Source organism: Trifolium pratense, linkage group LG4 (genome assembly GCF_020283565.1).
Source record: "Trifolium pratense cultivar HEN17-A07 linkage group LG4, ARS_RC_1.1, whole genome shotgun sequence".
Taxonomy (NCBI): domain Eukaryota; kingdom Viridiplantae; phylum Streptophyta; class Magnoliopsida; order Fabales; family Fabaceae; genus Trifolium; species Trifolium pratense.
Window position 1 is genome coordinate 39,436,264 of NC_060062.1, and position 27,717 is coordinate 39,463,980.

At 33.2% G+C, this 27,717-nt stretch overlaps 3 protein-coding genes across 3 annotated transcripts; all 3 read left to right on the forward strand.

Annotated features, from left to right (window-relative positions):
- Positions 1–1,114: 1,114 nt before the first annotated feature.
- Positions 1,115–12,295, forward strand: LOC123922657 (eIF-2-alpha kinase GCN2-like). Its single transcript, XM_045975351.1, has 20 exons — positions 1,115–1,768; positions 2,808–2,896; positions 3,037–3,131; positions 3,244–3,330; positions 3,421–3,532; positions 4,140–4,194; positions 4,490–4,629; positions 7,402–7,586; positions 8,149–8,291; positions 8,383–8,746; positions 8,839–9,109; positions 9,820–9,946; positions 10,007–10,087; positions 10,325–10,384; positions 10,695–10,826; positions 10,907–10,990; positions 11,149–11,254; positions 11,346–11,476; positions 11,792–11,884; positions 12,013–12,295. The coding sequence occupies exons 4-20, from the start codon at positions 3,318–3,320 to the stop codon at positions 12,109–12,111; spliced, it is 2,196 nt and encodes a 731-aa protein (XP_045831307.1). The 5' UTR covers positions 1,115–1,768; positions 2,808–2,896; positions 3,037–3,131; positions 3,244–3,317; the 3' UTR covers positions 12,112–12,295.
- A 2,291-nt stretch (positions 12,296–14,586) lies between these two features.
- On the forward strand, positions 14,587–17,401 carry LOC123881730 (protein NUCLEAR FUSION DEFECTIVE 4-like). Its single transcript, XM_045930461.1, has 2 exons — positions 14,587–15,147; positions 16,072–17,401. The coding sequence occupies exons 1-2, from the start codon at positions 14,689–14,691 to the stop codon at positions 17,188–17,190; spliced, it is 1,578 nt and encodes a 525-aa protein (XP_045786417.1). The 5' UTR covers positions 14,587–14,688; the 3' UTR covers positions 17,191–17,401.
- Positions 17,402–20,736: 3,335 nt separating this feature from the next.
- On the forward strand, positions 20,737–26,345 carry LOC123924714 (TLC domain-containing protein 4-B-like). The gene is made up of 9 exons (XM_045977677.1): positions 20,737–21,096; positions 22,291–22,491; positions 23,319–23,407; positions 23,498–23,636; positions 24,756–24,830; positions 24,958–25,079; positions 25,162–25,237; positions 25,357–25,416; positions 25,970–26,345. Exons 2-9 carry the CDS (start codon positions 22,357–22,359, stop codon positions 26,096–26,098), a joined length of 825 nt encoding a protein of 274 aa, XP_045833633.1. The 5' UTR covers positions 20,737–21,096; positions 22,291–22,356; the 3' UTR covers positions 26,099–26,345.
- The last annotated feature ends 1,372 nt before the right edge of the window (positions 26,346–27,717 follow it).

Here is a 27,717-nt window from a genome sequence, read left to right on the forward strand (position 1 = left end):
ATTTATGTTGTTGTTCCTTTTGAGACATTGTATATGCAACTTATCTTATACTTTATTAAATTAAGGTTTCCCAAAAGCGTATGTATATTAGACTTTTCATTCTTGAGAAACCTCTTTTCAAATTTCCTTAATGAAAAATGTTATCATATTTATCTTTTCAGATAGGCTGCCATAGAATGTTCCCATATTGGTCTTTCTTATAATCATCAAACATATGCAATTTGATCTCTCCCACCTTCCAATTTCCCTCTTTTGTTTAGAGGTACTCTCATCCGTACGAGGTGAGGGAGAATCAGTCCTTAACGCAACGTCGAGATCCATATTCCATACTTGAAGAACTATCAAAAGATATATTTTCTAGAACTTGAAGTTTGAGTCATTTAACTAAATTAACGTTGGAAGTAAACTTCAACATGTCATTCTTAACTGAAGAGAGAACAAAAATCAAGCAAAACATGCTCAAGTAAACCTCAAAATAAAAGTTAATTTTAAATTCAAATAAAGGTAAACCCCATTACAAGATATCGGGAATCCATTAACATTTTATCTTTGGACAAAATATTAATTTTTCAGTGATACCTTGGCGTAGTAATCAAACACTGATAATATGAACATGTCAAATACTCCCTCCGGTTCTTTTTATAAGGAACACTTTGGAAATTTTATTTGGTCCTTTTTATAAGAAACACTCTTTAAATTTATTCTTTCTTAAATGCACAATTCCATTTGTACCCTTATTAAATGAAATCAAATACTTCATTCCAATGCACTAGCATTAATTAAAGAGATATATTCCTCATTTTAGTCCAAGGTTACTTTTGGAATACAATATAAAACTCTAGAATTATTAATGAGAAAATTAACTTCCTTAGTTCGTGTATTTTTTTCAACGTGTTCCTTATATAACATTTACCCCATCCCAAAAAAAAAAAACACTTACCCTTAAAAATACATTACATAATAATAATAATAATAATAAATAAATAAATAAATAAATAAATAAATGTATTTAAAAATGTGTAGAGATAATAAAAATTTAAAATTTGTTAAGGGTCTAGGGAAGGAGTATAAAACCCGACTTCTCTCTCTCACTCTCAGTCTCAGTCTCAGCCGACTTCTCTCTCAGTCTCAGTCTCAGTCTCAGTCGCCACACACATCCACTTCGGTCGCGTAAACGAAAATGGGTAAGAAGAAGAATAGAAGAGTGGGGAAGAAGAATAGAAGAGTGAGGAAGAAGAATTTTTTTTTGAAATGCAAATGAATTTATTAAGCACAAAATTATGTACAAGAAGTACATAATAGGCAAGAAGCAATACAACAAGAGGATTACCCTCAAACACACCAAAACGCTAGGCAAAAAGCCCCACAAACAGCAGAAAGAAGCAGAACAGCACAGTCCCACACAAAATGGAGAAGAAACAAAAAAAACAAAACAAAGGCACATCAGCACGACCCCAAAGAACAACACACAAAGAGCCAAAGTTAACGCACCACCACACTCCCAGCCCCGCAGCCGAACCTCATCTAATCATGCAATCCCCTGGATTCCAAAGCCACTCATAAAGAAGACACGGGCTTTTAGCTACTTTACTCATAAACCATTGCCACGAAAGACGTTGGATATACTCCACCACTTCTTCCTCAATCGCCACTATGTTATTAAACACACAATCATTTCTAATCTTCGAGTGAGGAAGAAGAATAATACAAGAGGTAAAAAAAATCCAACACCATCCAAAGACCACGGAGTTGATCATGATGACCGACGGTAACTTCAACACTTCATTCATTCAATCTTTGATTTTCGAATTAGGTTTGTGTTGCATGTGTTGATTATTATTACTTGTGTGCTAGATTTAGGTTTTCTGAATGCGATTTTTTGTATGCTTGGAAATGGCTTTTGTTGTTGTTGATGTAGTTGAAGTTATGTGTATACGTTTGAACTTGTTCTTTGCTCAGATTTGCGAGTAATTTTCTTTTTTTAAACTTTTTAGGTTAGATATGTGGAAGAGTGTTTGATTTAGGGTATGAAATTGAATGTGTTAAGTTGAGTATGTAGATTTTGATACACGTAGGTAATTTGGAAGTTGAATGTGTTATATAGTATTGATATGCTTAGTGTTTCTTAATGGTGGAAATATGAAACTGTGAATTATTAGTTCATTATTAGGTTTTGATTTTGATTTTTAGTTGTTTTAGGTTGTGGTGGTGTTAGGGTTGTATTGTTGCCGTTATTATTAGATTCGGTTCTTTTTAGGGTATGTTCAGGTGTGTATACTAGAAGTATGAAACTAGTTAATGGTTTCAAACTTTTAACGGTAAATTGTAAGGGTCTATTTCGATCTATGAAGCACATACACTCCTCAGATTAGCCGTGTCTCGTGTCAGACACGTGCGACACCGACACTTGTTATTACACTTAATTATGTCATTTTCTCCAATTATTATCGGTGTCGACGTATGTGCTTCATAGATTTCAATACAAAAAACTTAGTGCTTATCATCATAAGCACGTATGTATAAGCTTACATAAGCTATTTTTTATATCAAAAGATAAAATAAAGATAAATTGTTTTTATATATGCTTCTAGTTGTTTTCATAAGCTATATTGGAAATCTTATGAAAATAAGCTTAAAAAAACTTGTGAAAATTGTCATAAGCTGATTTCATAAGTTCTGCCAAACAGTTTCACAATACTTATGCCAATAGATAAGCTCAAATAAGACAATCCAACCATGCCTTTATTAGTTAATTAATTAATGATGATACTTTATTGTTATGTTACCGAGAATGTGGACCTTTTCAGTGGCTATGGAGAGTCCTTAAAGCCACCAATACCAGACAGTGAAATGAAATTGGACAGAAAGGGCTTATGGGAAGATCTAAACTCCGACCGTAAGTCAATTAAAAGCATGCAAATTTAGAAATTCTATCATACTTTATTTTGTTGGCACCATTGTAATTGTTTTGCATCTGTTTGTTATGCCAATTCCTTTGTTTTCTATCATTTAACAAATTATATTTTATTTTTGAAGAGTATACAACAGAAGAAGATAGCGAAGGAACCAATGACATTCGTTCCTCTTTTTCTAGCAAATTTGTTCAACCAACAAACGAAGATCTAACCATGGTAAGAAAACTCAAAATTTACTGCTTTGAGCTTGGCACAATAGAGTTGTACTTAACATTAATTGATTTTTCTCTTTATTACCACTAAATTTTTATTTATCTATTTTGTGCAGGCATCATCTGAAATATCTGAACTTTGGGCATCAGACCCTCGTTATTATAAAATTATTATAAATGTTTTGAAGAGATGTCCTGTCTTGGTATGTATATATACAGTTCTTAGAATTTTTATTGGATGATTAACTAACTAAATTTTCTCATTTTTCTAAATTTCTAATCAATGTAATTAGGTGGTGGTGCCAGCGGTCAGGTTTCACTATGCCAAAATAAACTCGATAAAGGAATGTATGCGATAAAGAAAATTCCCCTTAAGGACAAAAGCAAGTTTGAAAAAATCTTAAGGTGAATTTAAATGATCTAGGAAGGAACTTGCTGGAGCGGTGGCAAAATTATCTGTTACTTTCTAATGTGTAGCTTTTTCACTAATGTATATAATAGTTCAGTGCATGATTATGTGATTATAAGCCAATGCATTACATTTACAGTCATATTAATTAATATTAGAATATTTACCTGAACCAGTTTTTGGAAATCTTCAATTTCTCTTTACAAACTGGGTTGTATTGTTTTGTTCATCTGCACTTTCTGATCTAACTCCTGTGCATATCCTGCAATTTCTCAGCAATTACATCCATTAATTTCTTTACCGCCCACCATTTTTTGGTCACCTTATTTATTGTAGTTTTTTCAACAAGACAACTAGGCATAATTTTGCATTTCATCTACATGTATTAGATTCTGAGGTCGTTCTTCTTCGATCTCTTTGTTACTTTAAATTTAAGGTCCAAAATACTGAGAATAGTTACTTCAGTTATCTGTTCCTTCCTTTAGTATTACCAATGCTGTACTAATTGCTTATCTTTTCTTACTGTTTACATGTAATTGTATACTCGTTTCTTAATTGTATTAACTTACTTATTTATCCATCTATATATGGCGAGAAAATCAGGGAGGTTACTACACTTGCTTCTTTAAAACATCGACACGTTGTTCGGTATTATCAGGTACAAAGATTTATTATTTTTTGCACAAATTTCAGTATTATGGAAACTTTAGTTTTTTGTATCAGATTTTTATCTCCTTAATTTTCTGTATTAACTGTATGCTCTATTGCGTTGACCATCTCGTATGATCTTTTGAATATGTAACTACTGCTTAGATTATATTCTAAGAGGGAGTGGAGGGCACATTTTTTGAAAGAGCATATGAATAGAAATGCAAATAAAATGTTTTAGTTTATCACAAATATTATGTGCTCATATGATGCTTTCAACTTTTTAATAGCTGTAAAACTTCCAGGCATGGCTCGAAACCGGATTCCAAGATCATGATGATGGTTCTAGTAGGGATACATGGACTAGAACCTCCAGTAGTGCTATTGGAAGTGAGAATCGTCTCGAGTCAACATATCTTTTTATACAAATGGAGAAATGCGCCAAGTAAGATTTTCAGTGAGCTACGTTATTTTAAATTATTTTAATTTAGGACTATTGTATTTTTCAACAGAGATAATTTGAAAATGTACATCTCTAACTGTTGTTGTCAACCTGTCACTGCTAGTCTCAGTTTTAGTCTAGTCTTCACTAGGTCTGGCTTGCAATCATTGGATCAAACCATCTCCGCTATTTTAGCCCATTTAGATATCAAACACACCGATAGATATCAACTTGGTAATAGCAGAAATTGAAGCTAGAAATAACAGTAAAAATAGTATAGAAGCACTGTTTTATTAGAAATATGGTAGAAATCAAGTAGAATCAAGGTGATTCTACTAGAGAAATACTGTGCTAATAACAACAAAAATGCAGAAAACGATGAAATAACTGAGCTATGCACTTAGAGAAGCCTAGAACCTCCCAAAATGGTTACCAAAACAAGTCCGACTCCTACCCATCTGATCATTCTCTTTTATTCCTTCAGATCCGTTTTTTCTCACCTCACACCATACACACCCTCCCACCTCATCAGTTAGTTACTAGTCCCTATTCATAGTGTCCTTTCACGAGTTCTAAATGCTGTCTTAACTATATCCTCCCCCTTCATTCTAGTTTGGTGATACCCAGATTTCAGATCCAGCTTAGAAAAAATCATTGCCCCTCCTCCTAATTCACCCAATAATTCCTCAATGACAGGAATAGGAAATTTATTCGGGACATTTACCTTATTTAATGCTCTACAGAATCGCCACCCTCTATCTTTCTTTTTCACTAAGAGGACCAGACTAGAAAAAGGACTTGTGCTATGCCTTAGAATGCCAGTTTGTAACATTTCTTTTACAATCTTTTCAATTCCATTTTTTTAATAGTGAGAGTACCTGTAGGGTCTTATGTTAGGAATAGCTGCTCCCTGTTTCAGGACTATGGCATGATCTTGTTCCCTCTTAGGTGGTGATGTTATAGGTGTTTGAAACACCTCTACAAACTGGTTAATTATGGTCTCCCATTCTGTTTCTGTCTGTATTATCTGTCTCGTCATTCATTGATGGCTGGTACTGTATTACATACCCTTCACCTTGCAATGTTTTCATCATGACTTTCCAAGAGGTTTGCATAGTACACAGTGCTGGATCTCCTTGAATGCTGAAACTGTTACCTTCATTCTCCCACTTCAATATCAATTTCTTAAAACTGGCTTCAATGTCGCCCAAGCTAGCTAGCCAATCAATTCCCAAAACCATCTCTATTCCTCCTAATTCCATCAAGAAAATATTCTGCTGGAATGCCACACCTAGAATCTTAAAATTCAACTCTTTACAAACTCCTCTATTTCTCATCCTTTCTCCAGTCCTCACTTCAATCACATATATAGGAGCGCCTTCTAGCTCAATTCCCACTTCTTTCACCAGTTTGGCAGAAATGAAATTGCTAGTTGCTCTCGTGTCAATCAAAGTCATCACCTTCCTCCCATCTTTCTCAGCCCACACGTTAAATGATTTGTTAGTAGTTAGACCTTCCCTACTCTGCAATGACAACTGCAGTGTCCTCATTTCACCCCTCACTTCCTCCTCTTTATTTTCTTTCATCTCCCACTCTCCCTCTTCTTCACTACTACTGCCCTCACAAAGCCTTAGACTCATGTTTAAACTTACACACAAGGTCCTTCACCCCATTTCTCTCCACATTTGAAGCACAAACCATTCTTACTCCTTTCCTCCAGTTCTGGTGGACCTAATCTCTTTCCCTTACCCCCTTCATTTTTTATTTCACTTTTTTCACCTCCCCCTAAACTGGTTTTGGCACCTCCTTTCCTCTCTCTGTTAAACTCTCCAGGACTTCTAAACCAGGGTAACACTCCCATATCCTTCCACTCCCCTTTGTCTCTGTTTGCAATTCCCTTCTTTGCCTCATTCTTCTCTTCCAATAACAACGCTATATCCATGAGATCAGCTAAGTCATGGTAGTCATAGAGTTTCATCTCAGCTTGTATTTCATGTTGGAGTCCATTGATGAAAATACTATCTAGCATGACTCTCTTCCCTTCTTAATGTTGCTACCAACATCTCAAACTTTTCACAATATTCCATTACCGTTCCCCCTTGTTTCAAGCTCAACAACGGGCATAACAGATTATGAAGTAACCCAGGTTGAAATCTGCATATCACCGCTGCTTTAAACTCCTCACGAATCCTCAATGGTGTTTGATCCTCCCACCATTGAAACCGGTTAAGAGCTCTTTCTTCCATCGCTATCATCATCGCATCCAGCTTGTCACATTCATGTACCTCGTTCAAACGGAAGTATCGTTCACCCTAATGATCCATCCATGAACGTCGTCCCCTAACATTTCTGCCACTGTTTACAGTGGTTGGTTTTTACCTCACAGTTATGTGTTTCCACAATATGTCATTTATGTGATTGGTTTGTTCGATTTTTTTAGCCCATGTAGTGTGGGTAGAAAGAATGTAAATAGGGTACTTATGGGCTGATTTTGTGTTGTATATTTATTATTATTATTATTATTATTATTATTATTATTATTATTATTATTATTATTATTATTATAGGTTAACTAATTTTTGGTGTCCTTACGGCTCTTAATAGATAGAATATCCTCTCGCGTGCAATTCCGACATCATATGTCAACTGATTCCTTCTTATGTCTTTGGTTTCTTTTTATTCTCGACTCATGTAATGTAAGCACAATTTTACAAGTACACTTATTATTGTTCATTATATAGTTTTCATTAACTATCATTGTTGTTGGGTTCGAAGGACTCTTAAGAAGGAGCTTAAGAAGGAGCGTAAGGTTGATAATGTTCAGAAATGGATTTGGTTTCAACAAATTTTAGAAGCTTTGGAGCACATACACGGGGAAGAAATAATTCATCTTGATTTGAAACCGAATAACATATTCCTAGATGATGCAGATGAAATCAAAGTCGGGGACTTTGGTCTTGGTAAGATCTTGAATCCCATTCGTTGTTTATTTTCTTTTCCTTCGCGTATGTTTCCAATATTTTTGCGTATGTTTCCAATCTTGAATCCCATCAATTCTGTTAATGATGTGTGGCACTGGAAATCCCTGATTTCTAGGAGAGCTGTTAGTAGTGAGGAATATATGGACGAGGGTAGTGTTTGTTAGAAATCTCTGGTATGCATTGAAACTGTTTCCTTACAAAGAACTCTATTTCATACTTCATTTACACTGTTTGATTCAATAAATTTTTCTGTAAGTTCTATACAAATAACTCTATTTCACAATGCTTTATACATTTTCAATTATCAATATAATGTATCTTGTAATACAGTTGAGGTTGCTGGCAAATGCCTGCACATAAACACATTTTCCTGCGTGTGCAGTAACATTATGTACCTCTCTGTACTGTTTCCCTATTTTTGATTCGGTCTAAAATTCATATAAAACAATGCCCTGTTAATGTTTGAGCTTTCTACACTGGAGGGAGTAGTGGTTGTTTGTGAATGGATTATCACATTTTCTGTTTTTATTTCTTCTTTCAGCCGAGTTCTTGGAGTCAGATTCAGCCCATCCTGCTGAAACAACTGAAGTTTCCAGTGATGACACTCAAGAAAAGAAACAATCTGTGAAATGGTTATATACAGCTCCTGAGATTGATAATGGATGGGCGAAAATTGATTGCAAGGTATAAAGTGTTCAACATTATCCTTTTCTAGCCGTATAATATGTTTGCTTTGATGAAAATGATATAATTATTGGGTTTATTTGATGTGCAGGCTGACATGTACTGCTTGGGATTGATTTTATTTGACCTTTTTCATCCTCCATTTCAGACAGAAATGGAGTGGTTCAATACTTTACTCAGTCTGAAAAAAGAAGGGAAACCTCCAACTGACTGGGCTGCAGAGTTTCCAGAACAAGCATCCTTATTGCAGAAGTTAATTTCGCCAGATCCCTCAAAACGGTTATCTGCCACGGCACTTCTGCAGGATGTATCATTGTTTCCTCCACAAGAGGAGTCTAAATTGTTGGACGGTAAGTTTCTAGGACCTTTATTGTTAATTCTGCTACTTATTGTTATCCACCAAACGAATTCATCATCTTATCTATTAAGCGGGGTCAATTACATGAAATATGTATTTTAGGACAAACTTTAGACATTATGAATCTTAAGTTCTTCTCTAGATTATCTTTTACGTTTTTGTTAAGTTTCTTAAATTATCCTAAATCAGTATCAGTTCTTTCAGATATCCTGCGGGCAATGCATGATCCAGTGAATAGAAGCATTTACAATCAAATTGTAATGGCTATCTTTGACGAAGAGATGCTAAGAAAGCAGCACAATCATGTTGATGAATTGAGATTAATTGGAGTTAACAGTTCATCGATGCAGATCCGAGATTGTGTTATGGATGTCAACAAAACAATTTTCATGAAATATCATGCTAAACATCTGGAAACATCTCCAATGCGATTAGTGAATGATTCATCTCAATTTGACAGGTCAATGTCCTCCTTTAATTTCTTTACTAGTTTGCAATTTAGTTATTGTAGACTTGATAGCCTATATAAGAGATGAGTGGGTTTTATCTAATGTATAGATTAGGTCAAACCCACTAATCTATTATCTAGGCTGTCAAGTCTACAATAACTAAATCGCAAACTAGTAAAGAAATTAAAGGAGGACATTGACCTGTCAAATTGAGATGAATCATTCACTAATCGCATTGGAGATGTTTACAGGTGTTTAGCATGATGTTTCATGAAAATTGTTTTGTTGACATCCATAACACAATCTCGGATCTGCGTCGATGAACTGTTAACTCCAATTAATCTCAATTCATCAACATGATTGTGCTGTTTTCTTAGCATCTCTTCGTCAAAGATAGCCATTACAATTTGATTGTAAATGCTTCTATTCACTGGATCATGCATTGCCCGCAGGATATCTGAAAGAACTGATACTGATTTAGGATAATTTAAGAAACTTAACAAAAACGTAAAAGATAATCTAAAGAAGAACTTAAGATTCCTAATGTCTAAAGTTTGTCCTAAAATACATATTTCATGTAATTGACCACGCTTAATAGATAAGATGATGAATTCGTTTGGTGGATAACAATAAGTAGCAGAATTAACAATAAAGGTCATAGAAACTTGCCGTCCAACAATTTAGACTCCTCTTGTGTAGGAAACAATGATGCATCCTGCAGAAGTTTCGTGGCAGATGGCCGTTTTGAGGGATCTGGCGAAATTAACTTCTGCAATAAGGATGCTTGTTCTGGAAACTCTGCAGCCCAGTCAGTTGGAGGTTTCCCTTCTTTTTTCAGACTGAGTAAAGTATTTTAGCTTGCTTTTTGAAAGGCATGAAAAATCTGAGACAATATAAATCATGTGTAGACATCTTTATTCAGAAGATATGAGGTGTCATATGTTTACAAAAGAGCAGTTGGGCATTCATCACCAAACCGCTACCTTCAGGTACCATTCTACATATTATTTCTTACAAACTATTCCGTAGTTCTCTTTTTTGACTCAATCAAAAGAAATAACCAATACTTTTCCATTTTGTTGTTGGTTTTTTTGGTGAAAGAAGAATATAAAATATCTGTGGTATTTTGGTCTTACATTCCATGAATAATCTGTTTGGACTTTGCGACTAATGGTTTGTGGTTTATTGATTATTCAACCAATTAATTCAAAACCATTTTCCCACAGGGAGATTTTGATATTGTCACCTCGTTTACTTCAGCATCGGCAGAGGCAGAGGTCGTAAAGGTGATATTTTCTACTGTATCCTTGTGGATTTTATAATTTCTTTTCGCTTTATTTTATCTTTGTTATTAAGTTCTGCATGTTATAAATAGTTATCTGTGATAGTATTTTGCTGTATGGTAGTCGTAAAACTACTGCCAATAAAAGGAAAAATCACATATTTCGTTAGCATGGTCAATAAATCTATACTTTTCGGTGACAGTATTTACTAAACCTGTATTTTGTTCATTTTGTGTCTCTGAAGCCTTTTAGTCTGTTATATAATAATGTTGATCACTTACTAAACATAGCATATTTACCAATCGTATTACAGGTCACGAAGGACATAGTGACTTCTTTTTTCGATGAAGATACATGTGACATTATTTTAAATCATGCGGGACTGTTTCCTGCAATTTGGTCATGGACTGGAATTAAGGTAGAAGACAGACCTAAAGTAGCAGAGGTATGTTAGCCATGTAATCAAGAAACCCATATCATTAAGTTTCTAAGAATATAGTATGACTGATCTTTGATATTTTGAAGCTTCTTTCAATGATGGGTTCTTTGAATCCTTACTCCTCAGAAAGGACACTGATGTGGCAAAAGATTAAGAGGCAACTTTTGCAGGTGAGAAAATTTATTAAGGAATCATGTAATTGTTTGGCTGCAAAATAACTACTGGTGTTTTTGTGGAAGTTATCATAGTTTCTTCAGGTAATAGCCATGTTCAAAGAAATTGATTCTCAGTCAAAATTAATTTATTTGCAATTTTAATTCTTTTCTAGGAACTGGGTTTAGTTGAACCTATGGTAAACAACTTGGAGAAGTTGAATTTATCATGTGGATCTCCAGTTTTTGCACTTCACCAACTAAGGGAAATTCTACCACATGGTACTTCTTTCTGTGGTTAAGATTGCAATAATACATTTACATGTTATAGAAGGAATTTCATACTCATCAGTGAATGATAAACCTAATGCAGATGAGGTTACCTCCAAGGCACTTGATGAATTGTCTAAGCTTGTGGATCGAATTTCATGGACGGAAAATAATGTTCATATAGATCCATTAATGCCAACAACGGAAAGTTATCATAGCGGTTGGTTTTTTCAGGTACAATAAATTTGTCATTTACTTTAAAAAAACTATTACACCTTGCAGTACAAATTCCATGCTTGCACTTTGTAAGAAACACTCCTCACTCCCTAAATTCACCTGTTTTTATGATGCGCTTTTACCACCTTTTAAAATTGTTATTATTACTAGTAAAAAAAATTGTTATTATTACTAGGTAAATCATGAATACTTGTAAAATAGAATTATCCCAATTATATAAACTGTTGTGTATTTTTTATTGATAATGAACTAGGCACACAATGCCTTTTGAATTTTTTGATGATTCTGATGAAGTTGAACTTTGCTTGGAAGGTATACTTAAAGAAGGATATTGAAGGTGACTTGCTAGCTGTTGGTGGTCAATATGACGATTTGCTCCGTCAGTTGCGGAGTAGGGAGGAATATGTGGGTTATGCATTCAAATTTAATTTCTTCTGACTGTCATTAACATAGTTTTCTATCTGATGTCGGCATGTTTCTTTTGTCAGCGAGTTTTATATTGTTTCTAATAGCCAGTCTTTTCTATTATGCAGGAAGAAAATCCTCCTGTTGGTGTGGGGACTAGCCTGAAATTAGAGACAGTAATTCAGAATTACTCCAGATGGACAGTGCTGAGGAGGGTGAGCTTGTGAGTGCAATAGCTTCTTTTTCTTCAGAGGAATATCAAAATCTTGCTGACTTGCTTGTTGAAACGACTTCACTACTAATTCTCATCTGGGATTGGTGAAGATTTTTGGGATATTTTTGCTTCTTTGTGTATAATTTCGTCATTTCTTATTTCTTGGTCAAATAATTTCATTTCTAGGAATTTTTGCATGCTTTTGGTCTTGAAAAAAACTACTAAAAACTCACCTAAAAACTAGCTAAAAAATCATATAAATTTTTGTCATCGGTATGCAAAAACGATTTGTATTCTTGAAGAGTCGGTTATTTGCTCTCGGCAAACAACGAAGTGTATACTAATAAAGTGTTGAGATGTTTGGGTAAGGAGCCGCAGCCCAAACAAGTGACGGCTATTAAAGAAGCCAATGGCCATTCAAAAGAAAAAAGAAGCCAATGACTTGACCACATCAACAAGAGCTCATTTCTCTAGGAAAACATGATAAAAGGATAAAGAAATATAAGAACACGGAAAAATTGTCAAAAACAAATAATCCGTATTAATGCATAAATATAAATATATGATCCCGTGGAAATTATAATAAAAAATAGGATTTGTATTGATGTATGCATGCGTTGAAATATAGGCAACGTAGAAATTGTAAAAAATACGACCCTTATATTGCCTATTTTGTTGCACTTCCTAGTATTATTTTGCTTGTATTTTTGGTCCACGCATCTGTGGTTTACAAACCTCATTTCAAGATATATGCCCAATTCAAAGGCAATTCTTTTTTGTCGGTCAACATCACGAAATTGCAATATTTTTTTATTGAGTATGTTTTCCTATGAAGCACGGACACCGCAACACGACACGGTGACACCGTTAATGTAAAAAATGTAGGACATCGACACTGCTACATATTTATAACAGATATAAATTGCGAATCAAAATATATACATGTAAATCTAAGTTGAGCAAAGTTATTTCTTAAAAGAAGTTTTAAAACAAGATATGATAGTATTTTATCTTGATTTATCCATCTACTATCGAAAAAACTAAAAAGATTGTAATCCAAATGTAATGTCTTCAATTCCTCATTGATCAATATTGTTGTTTCGACATATCTTTAACTCTTATAGATATGTCTAATATGTGTATATCCAACACGTGTCGGACACCGATCAAATGAGTGTCAAAGTAAAGAAAAAATTGGGTTTTCTTTGACACTTGTCTGAGCTATCCAACAAGTGTCAGACGAATGTCGGACATCGACACATGTCGGATACCGCGACATTGCCTAATCATAGAGGTGTCCGTGCTTCGTAGATGTTGTCAATGGAAAAGAGAAATAAATGGCATCGGGGTTATCATGTTTTTCTACATGTGTTATGCTATATCTTTTATAAGCAAAACAATGATAGAATGGTTCACTTTGTTATTAATTTAACCCATTTGGGTTGATCTGGTGGTATTGGCTTGACCGCTTGAGACATGAGAATATGCTCCTACTTAAAGTTTCGGGTTCGATTCTCTTTAGTGTCAATTTGAATGGGCTAATTTAGCTTCTTAAAAAAAACTTTGTTATTAATTTTTAAATTAACAAAAAATAATATCTTAATATTTATACACATTGAGTATGTCAACAAAAAAATTTCATGATTACACATCCAATATATTTTTGCACATTCCAGAAGCACGGTTAAAAATGCAACTGCAAAAAAATAATATCTTAATATTAAAGTTTTCATGATTAACAAAAAAAAAAAGAAGAGAGAATATGTAATAAAATCAAAGCACCAAATAGTCAACTTCATTATGGTAAAATTTACCATTTAATTTTATGCTGCACTGTGTATTTATTTTTGTAAAAAAACATCTTATCAATCTCATTATCTTAGTGAAGCATGGCAATTTAATTTGCTGACATATCTCATGAGGAGTAAATTCTATGAGTTTAAATTTATAGGGGTGAAATGGAAGAGTTTTTCAATAAGATTAAAATTCAAATTTGTCAATTTTACATGGACTAAACCCATTAAAAAATAGAAACAATTATCGAACGTCTCTCATGAAGTTGAAATTTATCACTAATTCATCGAGTTCAATTGCAACTATTTTAGTCTTAATTCATTCGTTCCATAGTCTTTTTACACACATTAGTTTGTAGGAGAGCAACTTGAGTTCTAGAGAACTACAATAAGTGTGGTACTTACTACCGGCATTTGCAGATGATATCTTTTTGGAAAAAATAGTACATGAATTGGTTGATATCTATTGCAAAGATTAGATGCCATCATATCTAAGACTTAAATATGTCTGTTATCAACTACATTAAATTATTAACAACAATATTTTTTTATAATTAATAAATTTAATCTTTCATGTTGATTAATAAAATGTCATTGTGCAGATCTATGTTCTCATCAAAACTGTGAGGAACACCAACTGGTACACGTGGCAAATAAACAGCATCAAAAGTACACATGTCATAACACAAGTAAATCCAAAACTCAAATGAAACATGAAAAATCCAAATTCCAAACCAAACAAAGAAAAAGGGAAAGCGATCATATGAATAATTTTGAATTAATCAACCTTATCAACAATGGAGTTAAATTTCAACCTTAAAAACTCAAAATGGATATCAACAGTAGCAAGCATATGGATTCAATGCACAAGTGGATCACTCTACACTTTCTCAATCTACTCACAAACTCTAAAGTCAACGCAACACTATGATCAGTCAACACTCGACATTGTTTCTGTTTCCAAAGACATTGGAGTTAACGTTGGTGTTCTGTCTGGTCTCTTATATGATTTCCTTGCCACTAGAACTTCAATTGGGCCATGGATTGTTCATTTTTTGGGCTCGGCCCAATGTTTCTTGGGCTATTTTCTTATTTGGGCTGCTGTTTCCGGTCTTCTTCCTCCGGTGCCGGTGCCGATCATGTGCCTGTTTATGTTTGTGACGGCTCATGGTCAGAGTTTCTTTAACACTTCTAATGTTGTTACTGGTGTTCATAATTTCCCTAATTATAGTGGAACCATCATTGGCATCTTAAAGGTGTTTTTTTTTCCTCAGAAATTTTGTTGGGTTTTGAATATAATTGGTGTTTAGTTTACTAATTACTATATATCACAAATCACTTTTATGTTTTTGGTATAGTTAGAAGCTCTAGTTTTAGTTCATATGTTTTAGCTCAACCCACAATGCCGAAATTGTTAAGTTGGAACACCTTGTGGTTTGAACTCAGAATTTTGCAGTTGTGTGTGAGTTTCGGTGGTGTTTGTCATCTCTAGTTTGAATGAATCGTGACAAATTTAGGAATTTGAAATTAAAGATTGTCAATTTTATATTACAAAAAATGAAGGAAAGATTGTCTGTCAATTCAACATCCTTGATGAATTTGGACTGCGAAATAGAGCTCAATAGAAGTCCTAAACAAATTTTACAACTAAGCATATCATAAATATTGTGCCAACTTAGCATTGTTGACCGTATATGATAGAGAGACTAATTGATTGATGGTCTTCAATTTCAAGGACTAATTTGTCAGTATAAAAAATTTGAAGACCAAATTGTCTATCCTTGCTATTTCAAACCAACCATAATTAGGGTCTTTAACTTTCCACCCCAACATATCCCCGTGGTTTAGGTCCGGTACTTTGGACCCTCTATGGAATTAATCATCGAGTCAGCAAAGATACTTTTTTTTTTCCTTTTCTTTCTACGAGGTTGGGTTGTCCTCCAAATGGGCGACTATAGGAATTGAACTTTAAGTTCTTTTCTCAAGGGAGAGTCATGTTAACGACTCTCCCAACACCATGTTGGTTGTGATGTTCACACTCTTTTAAGTTTCATTGAACTATTCTTTATTATTGTTTTCTTAACTAAGCCCTTAGTAGCATTCTTTAGCATATAGCCTTTAAATTTTTTTGGTGTCTTGCATTGTGTTGATGTTTGGGCATTGGATTTTTGTTTTGTTAGGGATTTCTAGGTCTAAGTGGAGCGATATTAATTCAAGTGTATCGAACAATATTCAACAACAACCCTGTGTCATATCTGCTGATGCTATCACTCTTACCACCTATCAACACTTCGATCCTTATGTGGTTTGTAAGAATCCACAACACTCATGATTCAGTGTCGGAAGAAAAGAAGTATCTCAACAAATTTTCTCTGATGGCTCTAGTTATTGCTGCATATCTTATGATTATTATAATCCTAGAGAACATCTTCACTCTACAATTGTCGATCCGCATATTTACATTCATTCTGCTTATGATGCTGTTAGCCTCGCTTCTTTGCATTGCATTTAAAGCACACGAAAAGTGCGCTTCTAATAGCGCTTCAGAAAGTTTTCTTACTGAAGGGTCCAACCTAATTGCAAGAGAAGATTCTTCCAGAAATCAACGGACTATGCGACAAGGAGAGAATCTGAATCTTTTCAAAGCAGCGAAAACGTTGAACTTTTGGATTTTGTTTGTTTCTATGGCATGTGGAATGGGATCAGGACTCGCAACGGTTAATAATATGAGCCAAATAGGAGAATCACTTGGTTATTCCACCATTGAGACAGGCTCGTTAGTAGCTTTGTATAGCATTTGGAATTTTCTTGGCCGTTTTGGAGCTGGTTATGTATCGGATTATTTTTTACACACAAGACGATGGGCAAGACCTTTATTTATGGTGATCACATTGATGATCATGAGCATTGGTCATGTCGTTATTGCTTATGGACTTCCGGGCGCTCTATATGTCGGTTCAATATTGGTTGGTATTTGTTACGGCTCTCAGTGGTCGTTAATGCCTACAATCACTTCTGAGATATTTGGTGTAGAACATATGGGAAGCATATTCAACACCATTTCCGTAGCAAGTCCGGTGGGTTCGTATATATTCTCTGTAAGAGTAGTTGGTTATATGTATGATAAAGAAGCACCGGAAGAAGGAAATATATGTGTTGGGACTCATTGTTTTATGTTTCCTTTTCTCATTATGGCATCTGCTACTTTTCTTGGTTCTCTAACAGCTTTGTGTTTGTTTTTGCGGACTAGACGCTTTTATGATCAGGTTGTTCTAGGAAGAATTCAAAATGTTCTTTGATGGAACTTGTTTGGGTTCAACGACTTATCGGTAATGTATGTGATTCTTTCACTTTTTGTGTGTGTGTGGGCATGTGTACTTGTGTAACTCACTCTACGAAGCACAAACACCAGACATCATACTGGCATGTCGACATTGTAATAATATGAGAAAATGGAACAATTTGTATGTAACAATGTGTCTCGGTGTTGGACACCTGACACATCTTTAATTAGGGCTGAGCAGAAAAACCGAACCAGACGATTTTTTTCAGTTGGACCGGTTCACGGGTTGGGAAAAACAGGTCCAGGTGGGTGTACACGGTCAGGCCCGATTTTTGTTAAAGTAAAACCGCAACAAAAATATCATTTTAAATGGATCTGCGTTCTCCTCTCTTCTCAAACTTGGTGACTGCAACTCAAACACAAACACAAACTTAATACCTTAAATTTCTTTATCATCTCACTCAATCCCTCCATTTCCCATCATTTCCCATCATCATCTGTGACTCTCTTATCTTCCCTTTCCATCATCACTATCATCTCACAATCTTTTTGTGCATTCATCTTTTGGTAAGAACAAAATCTCTTCTTCTAGTTTGATTTTGTAAAACAATAAATTAATCCATTTAATAAATGTCTACTTGATTTCTCTCTCTGTTTTGGTCTTCTTCCTCTACCTTTCTTCTCTCTGCCATATTTCTGCTTCAACAAAATCAGTGAAAACCATTTTTGTTTCTTCACTTCTCAAAAAAATTCCTTTTTTTCTTCTAGTTGTAACCCGAACCAACCCACTCGAAGACCCGCAATTTTTTCTTAACCGAACCGGTTCAAACCGATACAATTTATGGGCGGAATTGGGCCTTAAAAATGTATGTTCGGTTTCATGTAACCCGACTTTTTTGGGCCCTAACCCGCCTATCTTTAATATAAAATGTCGGTGCTTTATAGGGTATGACTGCCCGAGGTTGTATCCATTCTATAGATACATATGATTCAAGCTAATAAACCGAAATAAGCTATGTGTGAACTAGAGTCAAATTGAGGTTTAGCTGGAAAAACATGAACTTCATTCGAGTGTCTAACTCAATCACTTGTTATTTTGTCAAGGTAAAATGTTAAACTAAATTAAGTTCGTCTCAACTCATTTTTAGTTGTTTTAAGCGTCACTTCATAAGAATGGTGTGATTGCTTAAACTCAACAAATTGTGATTGATGCATGAAACTTATATCTTCCACAATACACTTTATCTTGCACCTATCAAACCGATGCCAATCTTATTAATATTTTAAGGAATTAATTAACAATACTAGCTCTTTCTTTGTATTTATTATGTTTGGATTTCGCCGCTAATTTTTTAAATTTTTTTTAACAAATGCAAGAAAATTAAAAATTATATTGTTTGGTAAGTAATGTTCTAATTGTTTAGAGAATATTATTTATTTATGCTTAAAAAACAAAGAGAACATTGTTTATTGAAACAAATTACAAAAGTTATTGGTCTATACCATAATCTAAAATGAAAATACAAAATATAACTATTAATTTTAGTTTGATTTTCTTTTTTGTACCAATTTGTTCTTAACAATTTTTTTAATATTTTATTTAAATGTAATTATACAGCCTAAATATTGAATATGAAATATAGATAAACTTAAATAAATAAAAAATTATGAAAATGAAATAAATAAATTAAAATGAATAAAACAAATATTATGCAATAAAAATAATATTTTTTATGCAATAAAAATAATATTTTTTATTTTGTTCATATTATAAAAGTATTTTCTAATAGTATATTTTATTTTTATTATAAATATAATCGATATATTTTTAACTTTCTTACCAAAAATTGTTTATTTATTTATTTTTAAATATAAATTTTACATTTTTCTTTCGTATAATATTTTTTGCTTAAAAAATATACATTTTTATGTTAGACCTCATATTAATGACCGCTTTAGACCCCACATTATGTTGGGTCGGCCCTGTATTTCCTGTATCTATAATGGAATCTCCAAAAGTTATGAGTGCTGGAATTGTAACATTTGGTGGTAATTTCACCAATGCATTGGTTCTATATGATAAAACTAACAAAATGATGAAACTAAACATTAAGCTAGTTGATGAATTAGGAAACTTCATCATTTTGTGCTAGTTGCTATTTTTTTTACTAATAAGTTGAGCATGCAAGGGATAGCTTCTTCACATGTAATTTGCGTAAATTTATAGTACATCCACAAATACAAAGAATAACTGCCTTCTAATATTTACTTTGCTTGTTCCATTCCTCCCTTGTAGTATTTGTGGATGTACAATAAATTTAGGCAAAGTACATGAAGAAGTTATCCCGGCTCATCTTATTAGTAAAAAAAATAGCAACTAGCACAAAATGATAAAGTTTCATAATTCATCAACTAGCTTAATGTTTATTAGTTTCATCTTTTTGTTATTTTTATCGTAAAGAACCAATGTATTGGTAAAACTACAACCAAATGTTACAATTCCAGCACTCATAACTTTTGGAGATTCCATTATGGATACAGAAAATAACAACAACATCATAACAATCATAAGTGTAATTTCCCTCCTTATGATCAGGATTTTAAGAGAGGATTCCAACTGGTCGATTTTGCAACCGAAAAAATCCGTCAGACTTGATATATATATATATATATATATATATATATATATATATATATATAGATTCCACCTATCAAACTGATGTGAATCAAATATCCTCGCCACTTTTTCTCGACTTTTCTTAGTTCAAGTAATTAATTAACAATCTTTTATTGTATTTTCAATTGCGAAAATGCAACAAACTACGGTTTAGCTTTGGTCATGCATATGTAACTTTGAACAACAATTAGTGATACTTTTCATATTGATAAAATTGATTTCATGTAATGACTCATAAATATAACCTAGTTAGTCGGTAGAAATGAAAAGTTGTTTAAAAATAAAGACATTTGTCATGAAAAATTGATTGAAGACGTGAAAAGATGTTCATGGATTTGGTTGAAGCCTAAATCAAACACCATTGACTATAATTTTGATGTTCTTGTAGAGTTGAGGTGTTTGCATTGGCCTTGGGATATATTTGGGTGAAGCTTCTATGGTTGCTGCTTTCATGTCTTGTAAATAGTACTGCTTCTTGTAAATATGTCATCTATCAAAAATGATAATTTTTACTTATGTCATTAAACCTATTAATTTCAAAATTATAAGTTGAACTAAAAATTATGAAAAATTGGAACTTTATTCTCGTGTTTATTCTCTGAAATGTTAAGTTTATTAAACAAGTGACGTAAAGAATCTATCAATTATTTGGTAGTCTATAATATAAATTATATATATTAATTATTCGATTAAATATGGAGAAATAAAGAATTTATATTTGATATAAAACAAAAAGAATTTATATTCAAACTCGACACCTCTTCTGATTAATCCAATGACTGATATTGTAAAGAAAAATAAAATATTTTAGAGAAAGAAACAACAACAGAGATCCTACGGTTACAATTAGTGCAAGACAGATAACAGGAGACGATCAACGAGAGAGAATCGAAATCTTAATAATATCGAGTTAGTTATCAATTGAACTATATTCATGGGGACGGGAAAAATGTTATAGGAATCAATCGGCATTGAAAGGAAAAGAAAAAATAGAAAAATAGTATAGAAGACGCGGTTACGAACCATACTTGTCTGTGGCTATTGTTATCTTCCTCCTCCGCTTCACATCAACTTTTCTCAATTCTCATTCCCAAAATCCCAATTCAATGTATTAGGGTTTTCATTCTTCATATTTTCTCTTCAATTTCTTCAATCATCATCCCTAAATACCTTCATTCCAATTCAAATAAACCACGCGATCGCATTTTATTTCATTTCATATTCCATATATATACACTGCGATCGGTACGTTTCTTTCTTCTTTCACGCATTCAGTGATTTCAAAGATTAAACGTTTCGGTTTTTGTTTTGTGAAGATACTTTTAATTATTATTTTTTTATGATAAAGATGCTTTTAATTTAATCTATAGTTTAATTGAAATGATGATAAGAATATTCATTGATTTTAGTAGTTACTGTTATTCAAAGATTGTAACTTGCTTGTTATTTTGTTATTATTAATTAATTATAGTTGGTAACTGAAGTGTTGAGAGTTGATTGAATTTAATAAACAAACCGGTTATTATAGGTTATTATCGATTAGTGTACCAGTGATTTATGAATTGCTGATATTAATAATTTAATTACAATTCGGTTGGTTTGGTTTGGTGGATCTATGGTAATGTTGCTTGCTTGATACTTTTTATTTACATTGCTTGGTAGATACATTTCGAATTTAGGATGGACCGTTTTTGGGGTTGTGGGTGAAACTTGGGTATGTAGATAGGGTATGAAGCATTTCTTTCTTTTTATGTTGTTACGAAACTCACACATGTTATGTCGAAGAGGGGTATTGTGGTTCGAGCCTGCAGCCCAATATATCAAATATCATCGTTGCACAATGCTCATAGCTTTTAACCATGTGAGCTGCACTTGCGGGACAATGGCATGATGCATTTCTTATCATGTATTCATGTTGATTAATTTCAGATGTTTTGGCTGAGAGGAAGGAAGGAGTGTTATGGGTATCAATGTGTGTTTTTATGTCAATAAGCTTTTTAGTATCTTTGTTTGGTGTAGAACGTTTGGATTTTCCATGGGAAGTTGTTACCTTTTTAGAATTGATTTGGGATTAGGATCACTTTCATTAGTTTTATGTATTTGACTTTGGATGTGCACTTCTATTTTATGATCATGATGTCCTTTTCTGCAAGGAATATCTCATCATCAAATTACCTGCATTTCTTCTTTCCTTCAATGAATATTCTTGCTTTGTCCATAAGAAAGTCACAATCAGTAACTTAGTGGCATTGCCTATTTGTCACACAATTGACATGTTTTTGAATTGTTATGTCTCTTTTCCTCCATGTATTTAACTTCTGTGATAGTTTTTGTTATCCTTAACATGTAAGTCATTTTTCAAAAAAAATCCAGTTGGGTTCATCTCTGGCTTTTAATTTTTTGACATCTAGGTTCAATCTTGTAATTTTCATATAACAGGTGAGTGGAGAGAAAGGTGCAAAGCACAAACTTCAAGATATTTCTCATTAAAGAGATAGTGTCACAATGTTGGCTTCCAAAGAAATTATGAAATTCAAATCATACCAGAACCAGGCTAATTTGTTTGTGAAGGAATATTTATTAGCAGACCCTCTGATTCCATATACTTCCATTATTGGTGGCATTTTTGCTTGCAAGTTGGTATGTTGTATTGTACTGTGTTGGTTTTCTATTTTCTGTATTATTTTTTTCTAAGAGAATTTAAGGTTACTATAATTTATCATTTGTTAATGAGGAGGGATCCATTGACTCTAAGAGTAAGTTTATTGAGTTACTCCAAATCACGGCCATCCGTTTCGCTTCAATCTAATGGTCTCAAGTTAATTATTAATTATCTCATGAACCCTAAATTATGCTATCCCAAACTATTTCTCTACTATCCCTCGTTTTGCTTTCTACCATTGAAGAAAAATCCAACTCTCTCCCATGTATTGTTTTACTCTTTCTAATTTTTTGGAGGCTATCACTTGTTTCAATAACTATTGATGAATTCTAGTATTGACCTTTACATTATAATTTTTTTAGAGGCTATCCCTTGTTTTCTTTAATCGATTATTCTAAAAGAAAAGTGGAAGAAATATTTTTACCTTTTTAGGGATGGGAACGATGGACTGTGGCAACAACCTTGAGAGAATTATAGAGACGTGTGGCTTTGGTAGTGTGCCGGTACTCCAACTCCAAAGCCTTTTCTTATTTGAATGCAAGCAAGTGAATATATGTAAGGATTTAGGAGGAAGAAGAGACTCAAAAGAGGACCAAGTGAATATATGGGATAGTATAATTTAGGGTTTACATCAGATGATTAATAATTAATTTGGATCATTAGATTAAAATAAAATGGATGGTTGTGATCTGGACTCTGGAGTAACTCGATAAACTTACTCTTGGAGTCAACGGATCTCTCCTCTTTGTTAATTGCTATTACTTATTATATCTTACATATATGTCTAAATATTCTATTTTGGCAGGTCTATGATCTGACTCAGCTTTTTAGCACTACTCATTTTAAGAGCTATTCCAGTCTCACTAAAATCCAACGTATTGAGTGGAACAACCGGTGACTGGATTTTTTCATTTAGTAAAAGATCTCTTCTTTTGTTTCGGATGAGATATATGTTAATGATTTATTTTTCTATTTTGTGTGCAGTGCTATGTCAACTATCCATGCCGTTTTTATAACAACTATGTCTTTATACTTGGTGTTTTGCTCAAATCTATATTCTGATAGCCACTCAGTTGAACTTCTTACAGAACGGAGTTCTGCGTTGTCTACGTTTGCTTTGGGGGTAAGAATCGTTGTGGCATTTTTTTGTTTTGTTTTCCTTTTCTTAACATCTTTGCAAGTCACAATTTTGTAAACAATAGTAATCAGTAATCACATATAATGAGGAGGAGATTTCAACAGTCGAAGTTATGAGTTTCAGATAAATAAAGGGGATAATAATAAGAATAAATGTGACCATGGTGAAATGTCATTCATAATCAACTTGATGATGCCAATAGTAATAATAAATGTAAACAATAGTAATAATAAGAATAAATGTGACCATGGTGAAATGTCATTCATAATCAACTAAATAAATATGGAAATTGGGAAATGAATCATAATAATAACCAAAGTAATATGAAAACTAATTCTAAGAGATAATCTAAGATACTCTAAGATTATAAACTAAACTTAGGAGATAAACTAAGACAATCTAATATAATAACATACATATTATAAGATATTTTATTATATTGTAGCACTCCCCCTCAAGTTAAAGCTAACTAAACTTTAAGTTTGTTACAAATATATCATTTGAAAGAGAAAATGTAACACCTGACATAATTAGACCCAAAAAGATATCTTGGATAAACCAACTAAGAACGGCAAAATAATCCACCAATAAGGTTCACGTTGAAGAACAAACCAGGATAATATAATGTGAATCATGTGGATCCAGAACGTGTGATTAATGAAATTAACTTACTGGTTAGGTGTTCTTGATTGAATGGCTTAGAATGACAGGTTGTCGTCACTTTTTTATTGTATTGGTCTCTCATTGTAGTTTGTAAAAGCAATGTCAAATGTTATTATAAATGTATCATATTACTTTTATTCCTGTGTATGATCTTAAGGTCATATAATGACATGCTTAAATAGTAGTAGTTCGCATCATCTTGGTGTCCATATTTTCTGCTAAAATTTCCTTCTCTAGTAACTTTTTCTAGATGTTGTTAGTAATTGTTTAAATCAAATATGGACTTGTCACTGCCTTCATTTTTCTGATAGAGCCACTGTATAAAAACATAACTAACATGTAAGGAATTGTAGCTCATATTTTTTTACTAGAAACACATCTTTCTTTTCTTCTGGTCATGAAGTCTATATTACTTACGTTTTGTTTTATTTATGGTGACAGGTTTCTGTTGGTTACTTCATGGCTGACCTGGGGATGATATTTTGGTATTTTCCTTCTCTTGGTGGATATGAGTATGTAAGGATCATATCTTTTGACGTTCATAATTTATCTAGCTGAAGACTCTTTCGAATTTAAGATTGTTCACTTGATCAAAACCTAGCTGGAGATGATTTAACGTGACTTCATATTAACATTGATTCAGGTGATTCATCATCTGCTTTCTTTAGTAGCAGTAGCCTATTCAATGTTGAGTGGAGAAGGGCAGCTGTACACCTACATGGTCCTCATCTCCGAGACAACAACTCCCGGAGTCAATTTGAGATGGTAATCTTGCACTTAAATTTGAACTCCGATATGTCATGAATTTTTTTAATTTGTTGATGATATCCATATTTTGTTTGTGAAGGTATCTTGATGTAGCTGGAATGAAAAGGTCAAAAGCGTATCTCATCAATGGGGTTGTAATATTCATTGCTTGGCTGGTAGGTCAAGTCATTACAGTTTAAAATATATTTTTTTCACCCATTGTGAATCAGATTTCGTGTTGAATTCCCATTCTTATCTTCTGGGACATGCTTACCGAAATGTGGTCCGTCTGCAGGTTGCTAGAATACTTTTGTTCGTGTACATGTTTTACCATGCTTACTTGCACTTTGATCAGGTAATAACTGCTGATACACTTATAGTTTAATAATTGTCTTGTGCCCGGTGCTTTGTAGCAGACATCTTTATACTGGAATTTTGGTCTGTTAATGTAGCTACATATTTGCTTCCATGATAATTGGCCCAGAACTTAGATCCATTTGTTGCTTACAAGATCACTTTCTCAATATCTATTTATAAGTATGATGTACCGTAGGGGAGTAATTTGTGGTTTTCGTGTGGGGAAAAAGGTGGGATTTTGTCCAAAAAAAATTAGGTGCAGGGGCCGGTATTTAAGTGTAGTAGTGCGTTTTTCCATTTGGTTTATTTTGAGATGTGTTAGGAGTGAGCAGGTCACACAACTATATACTTTGATCACACAACTATTTGTATAGGTTTTCTATCTATATTAAAGAAAAATGTGTAGTCAATTTTTTTTAACATGTTTGTGATAGATATTGTAGTCTTGTTTGGGAATCTGGACAATGCTTCATTTCTTTTGTAATTTCTCTTCAAGCAAAGTCTGCATGGTTAAATCCTGGATCTCATGCCAGTATTCAATTATTTAACAGGTTCAGCAGATGCACACCTTTGGACAAATACTAGTTGTTGTTGTGCCGGTGGTGCTGTCAGTTATGAACTTGATTTGGTTTTCAAAGATTATCAAAGGTCTAATGAAGACATTGGCGAAGAGGCAGTGAAATTTTTGAGGAAAATTAAATATAGATTACATTGTTGATATCAAGGTCACCTTGCCTCTGTGTCCTCTCCTTCTGGGTAAAAACATAGATGGTGTGTACTGAAAGATGTGATAGAGCAGAAAAGAACATGTTTGGATCCATTTTAGATCTGAACTTATATTGTATAAATATGTTAGTTCTGTTTTACAATAACCCTATTCTTTATGTACATTTATTAGTTCAATTTAATCTTTATTCTGTATCTACATCTATGCAATCCAAAATTTGTCAAGTCACATTATGAGGTAAGGTTGCACTATCCGAAACACTAACCCTTTACTACTATTATTTCTTACGTTAAGAAACCATTTGATATCTTCAAAGCATAATTGTACAAATTCAACTAAACATAGGAAGATTCATTCACTGGTTTCAGCCACCCCATTGCATTTGGTTCAAGCCCCTTGCCACCGATGAGAACATTACGAACACGTAAAGCTGCCCAGTGATCGTCGTGGGCACAATGAAGTCGACCTCATTTGAATGTGTGCACATTTTTAGTTAGCAAATGCTTCAATTGTATTGTTCCGTTTATTGCCTATAATGTTGAAGAGCATATGTGCCCAGTTGCATTTGCCTCAAAATTGAATTAGAGCTTGAAGTGGTTTTGATTCTCTGAACTATCACTATAAGAAAAAGGATTGGACTATCACTAAAGATTAACAACACTAAATATATTGTTAGAAACTCCTAACCTTTAACCATTTCATATATTCACTTGGATATTTCCTATGTCTTCAACATCCATGAAATCTTCTAGCCTATAATTTTTTGTAATCCAATCTTGATGTTTCTTGGTGAAGACGATTATTTGGAAATTTCATTTCACATTCTAATTATTTGGTTGAAATGACAGTCAAACTAATGGATATGACATGCACATTTTCACTTGTCATAAAATTGAGTCGGGTATTTTCACTTCAGCATTGCTATTTACAGCGAATTCAAATATCACGAATTCATCACGACAATAGGCGCACCAATCAAAATACACGTTTCTGCATAATATACGGAAGTTGCATAATACATACAATACAAGGTTAAATATGGATAATTTCTTTTGTAAAAAAAATTGGATGATATATATTGTCAAAAAAAAAAAGGATGAATTAAATATAATTTTATTAGTACACAAATCTTAATTCAACTGGCAGAAATGTTGAAATTGCTAGTGTCAGACGTCAACCCCGGTCACTACACTTTGTGTGTGAGCTTTCAATGACTTTTTCATTTCGTTTATTAGCCAAAAAATTTTTTTTATTAAAAGCCAAAAGTGTGAGATAAAAGTAACGACATGTTGATTTAACAACAGAGAATAAAATTATTCAAAACTAAAATTAAGTAACAGAACATCCCGTGAACTTATTTCAGTTGATATAGGATATTGTATTATATATGCAGGAAGCCGGAGTTTGAGGCCCGGTCATCTCAGAAAATTGTAAAAATCAAATTAATTCTTAATAAAAAAATAAAAAAAAAGAAAAAAATACTCAACTCATAAACTTGTCTTCATGAAGTATGCTTTGGATGTACCAAAAAAAGAAGTATGCTTTGGCCTCATCTACCGCCCACTAAAATGT

Coding starts and splice junctions, on each gene's coding strand:
- LOC123922657 (XM_045975351.1), top strand. Junction 10,827..10,906: donor ACAGACCTAAAGTAGCAGAG/GTATGTTAGCCA, acceptor GATATTTTGAAG/CTTCTTTCAATGATGGGTTC. Junction 10,991..11,148: donor TTAAGAGGCAACTTTTGCAG/GTGAGAAAATTT, acceptor ATTCTTTTCTAG/GAACTGGGTTTAGTTGAACC.
- LOC123881730 (XM_045930461.1), top strand. CDS start 14,689: ATGGAGTTAAATTTCAACCTTAAAAACTCAAAATGGATATCAACAGTA. Junction 15,148..16,071: donor CCATCATTGGCATCTTAAAG/GTGTTTTTTTTT, acceptor TTGTTTTGTTAG/GGATTTCTAGGTCTAAGTGG.
- LOC123924714 (XM_045977677.1), top strand. CDS start 22,357: ATGTTGGCTTCCAAAGAAATTATGAAATTCAAATCATACCAGAACCAG. Junction 23,408..23,497: donor CGTATTGAGTGGAACAACCG/GTGACTGGATTT, acceptor TTTTGTGTGCAG/TGCTATGTCAACTATCCATG. Junction 25,417..25,969: donor CTTACTTGCACTTTGATCAG/GTAATAACTGCT, acceptor ATTATTTAACAG/GTTCAGCAGATGCACACCTT.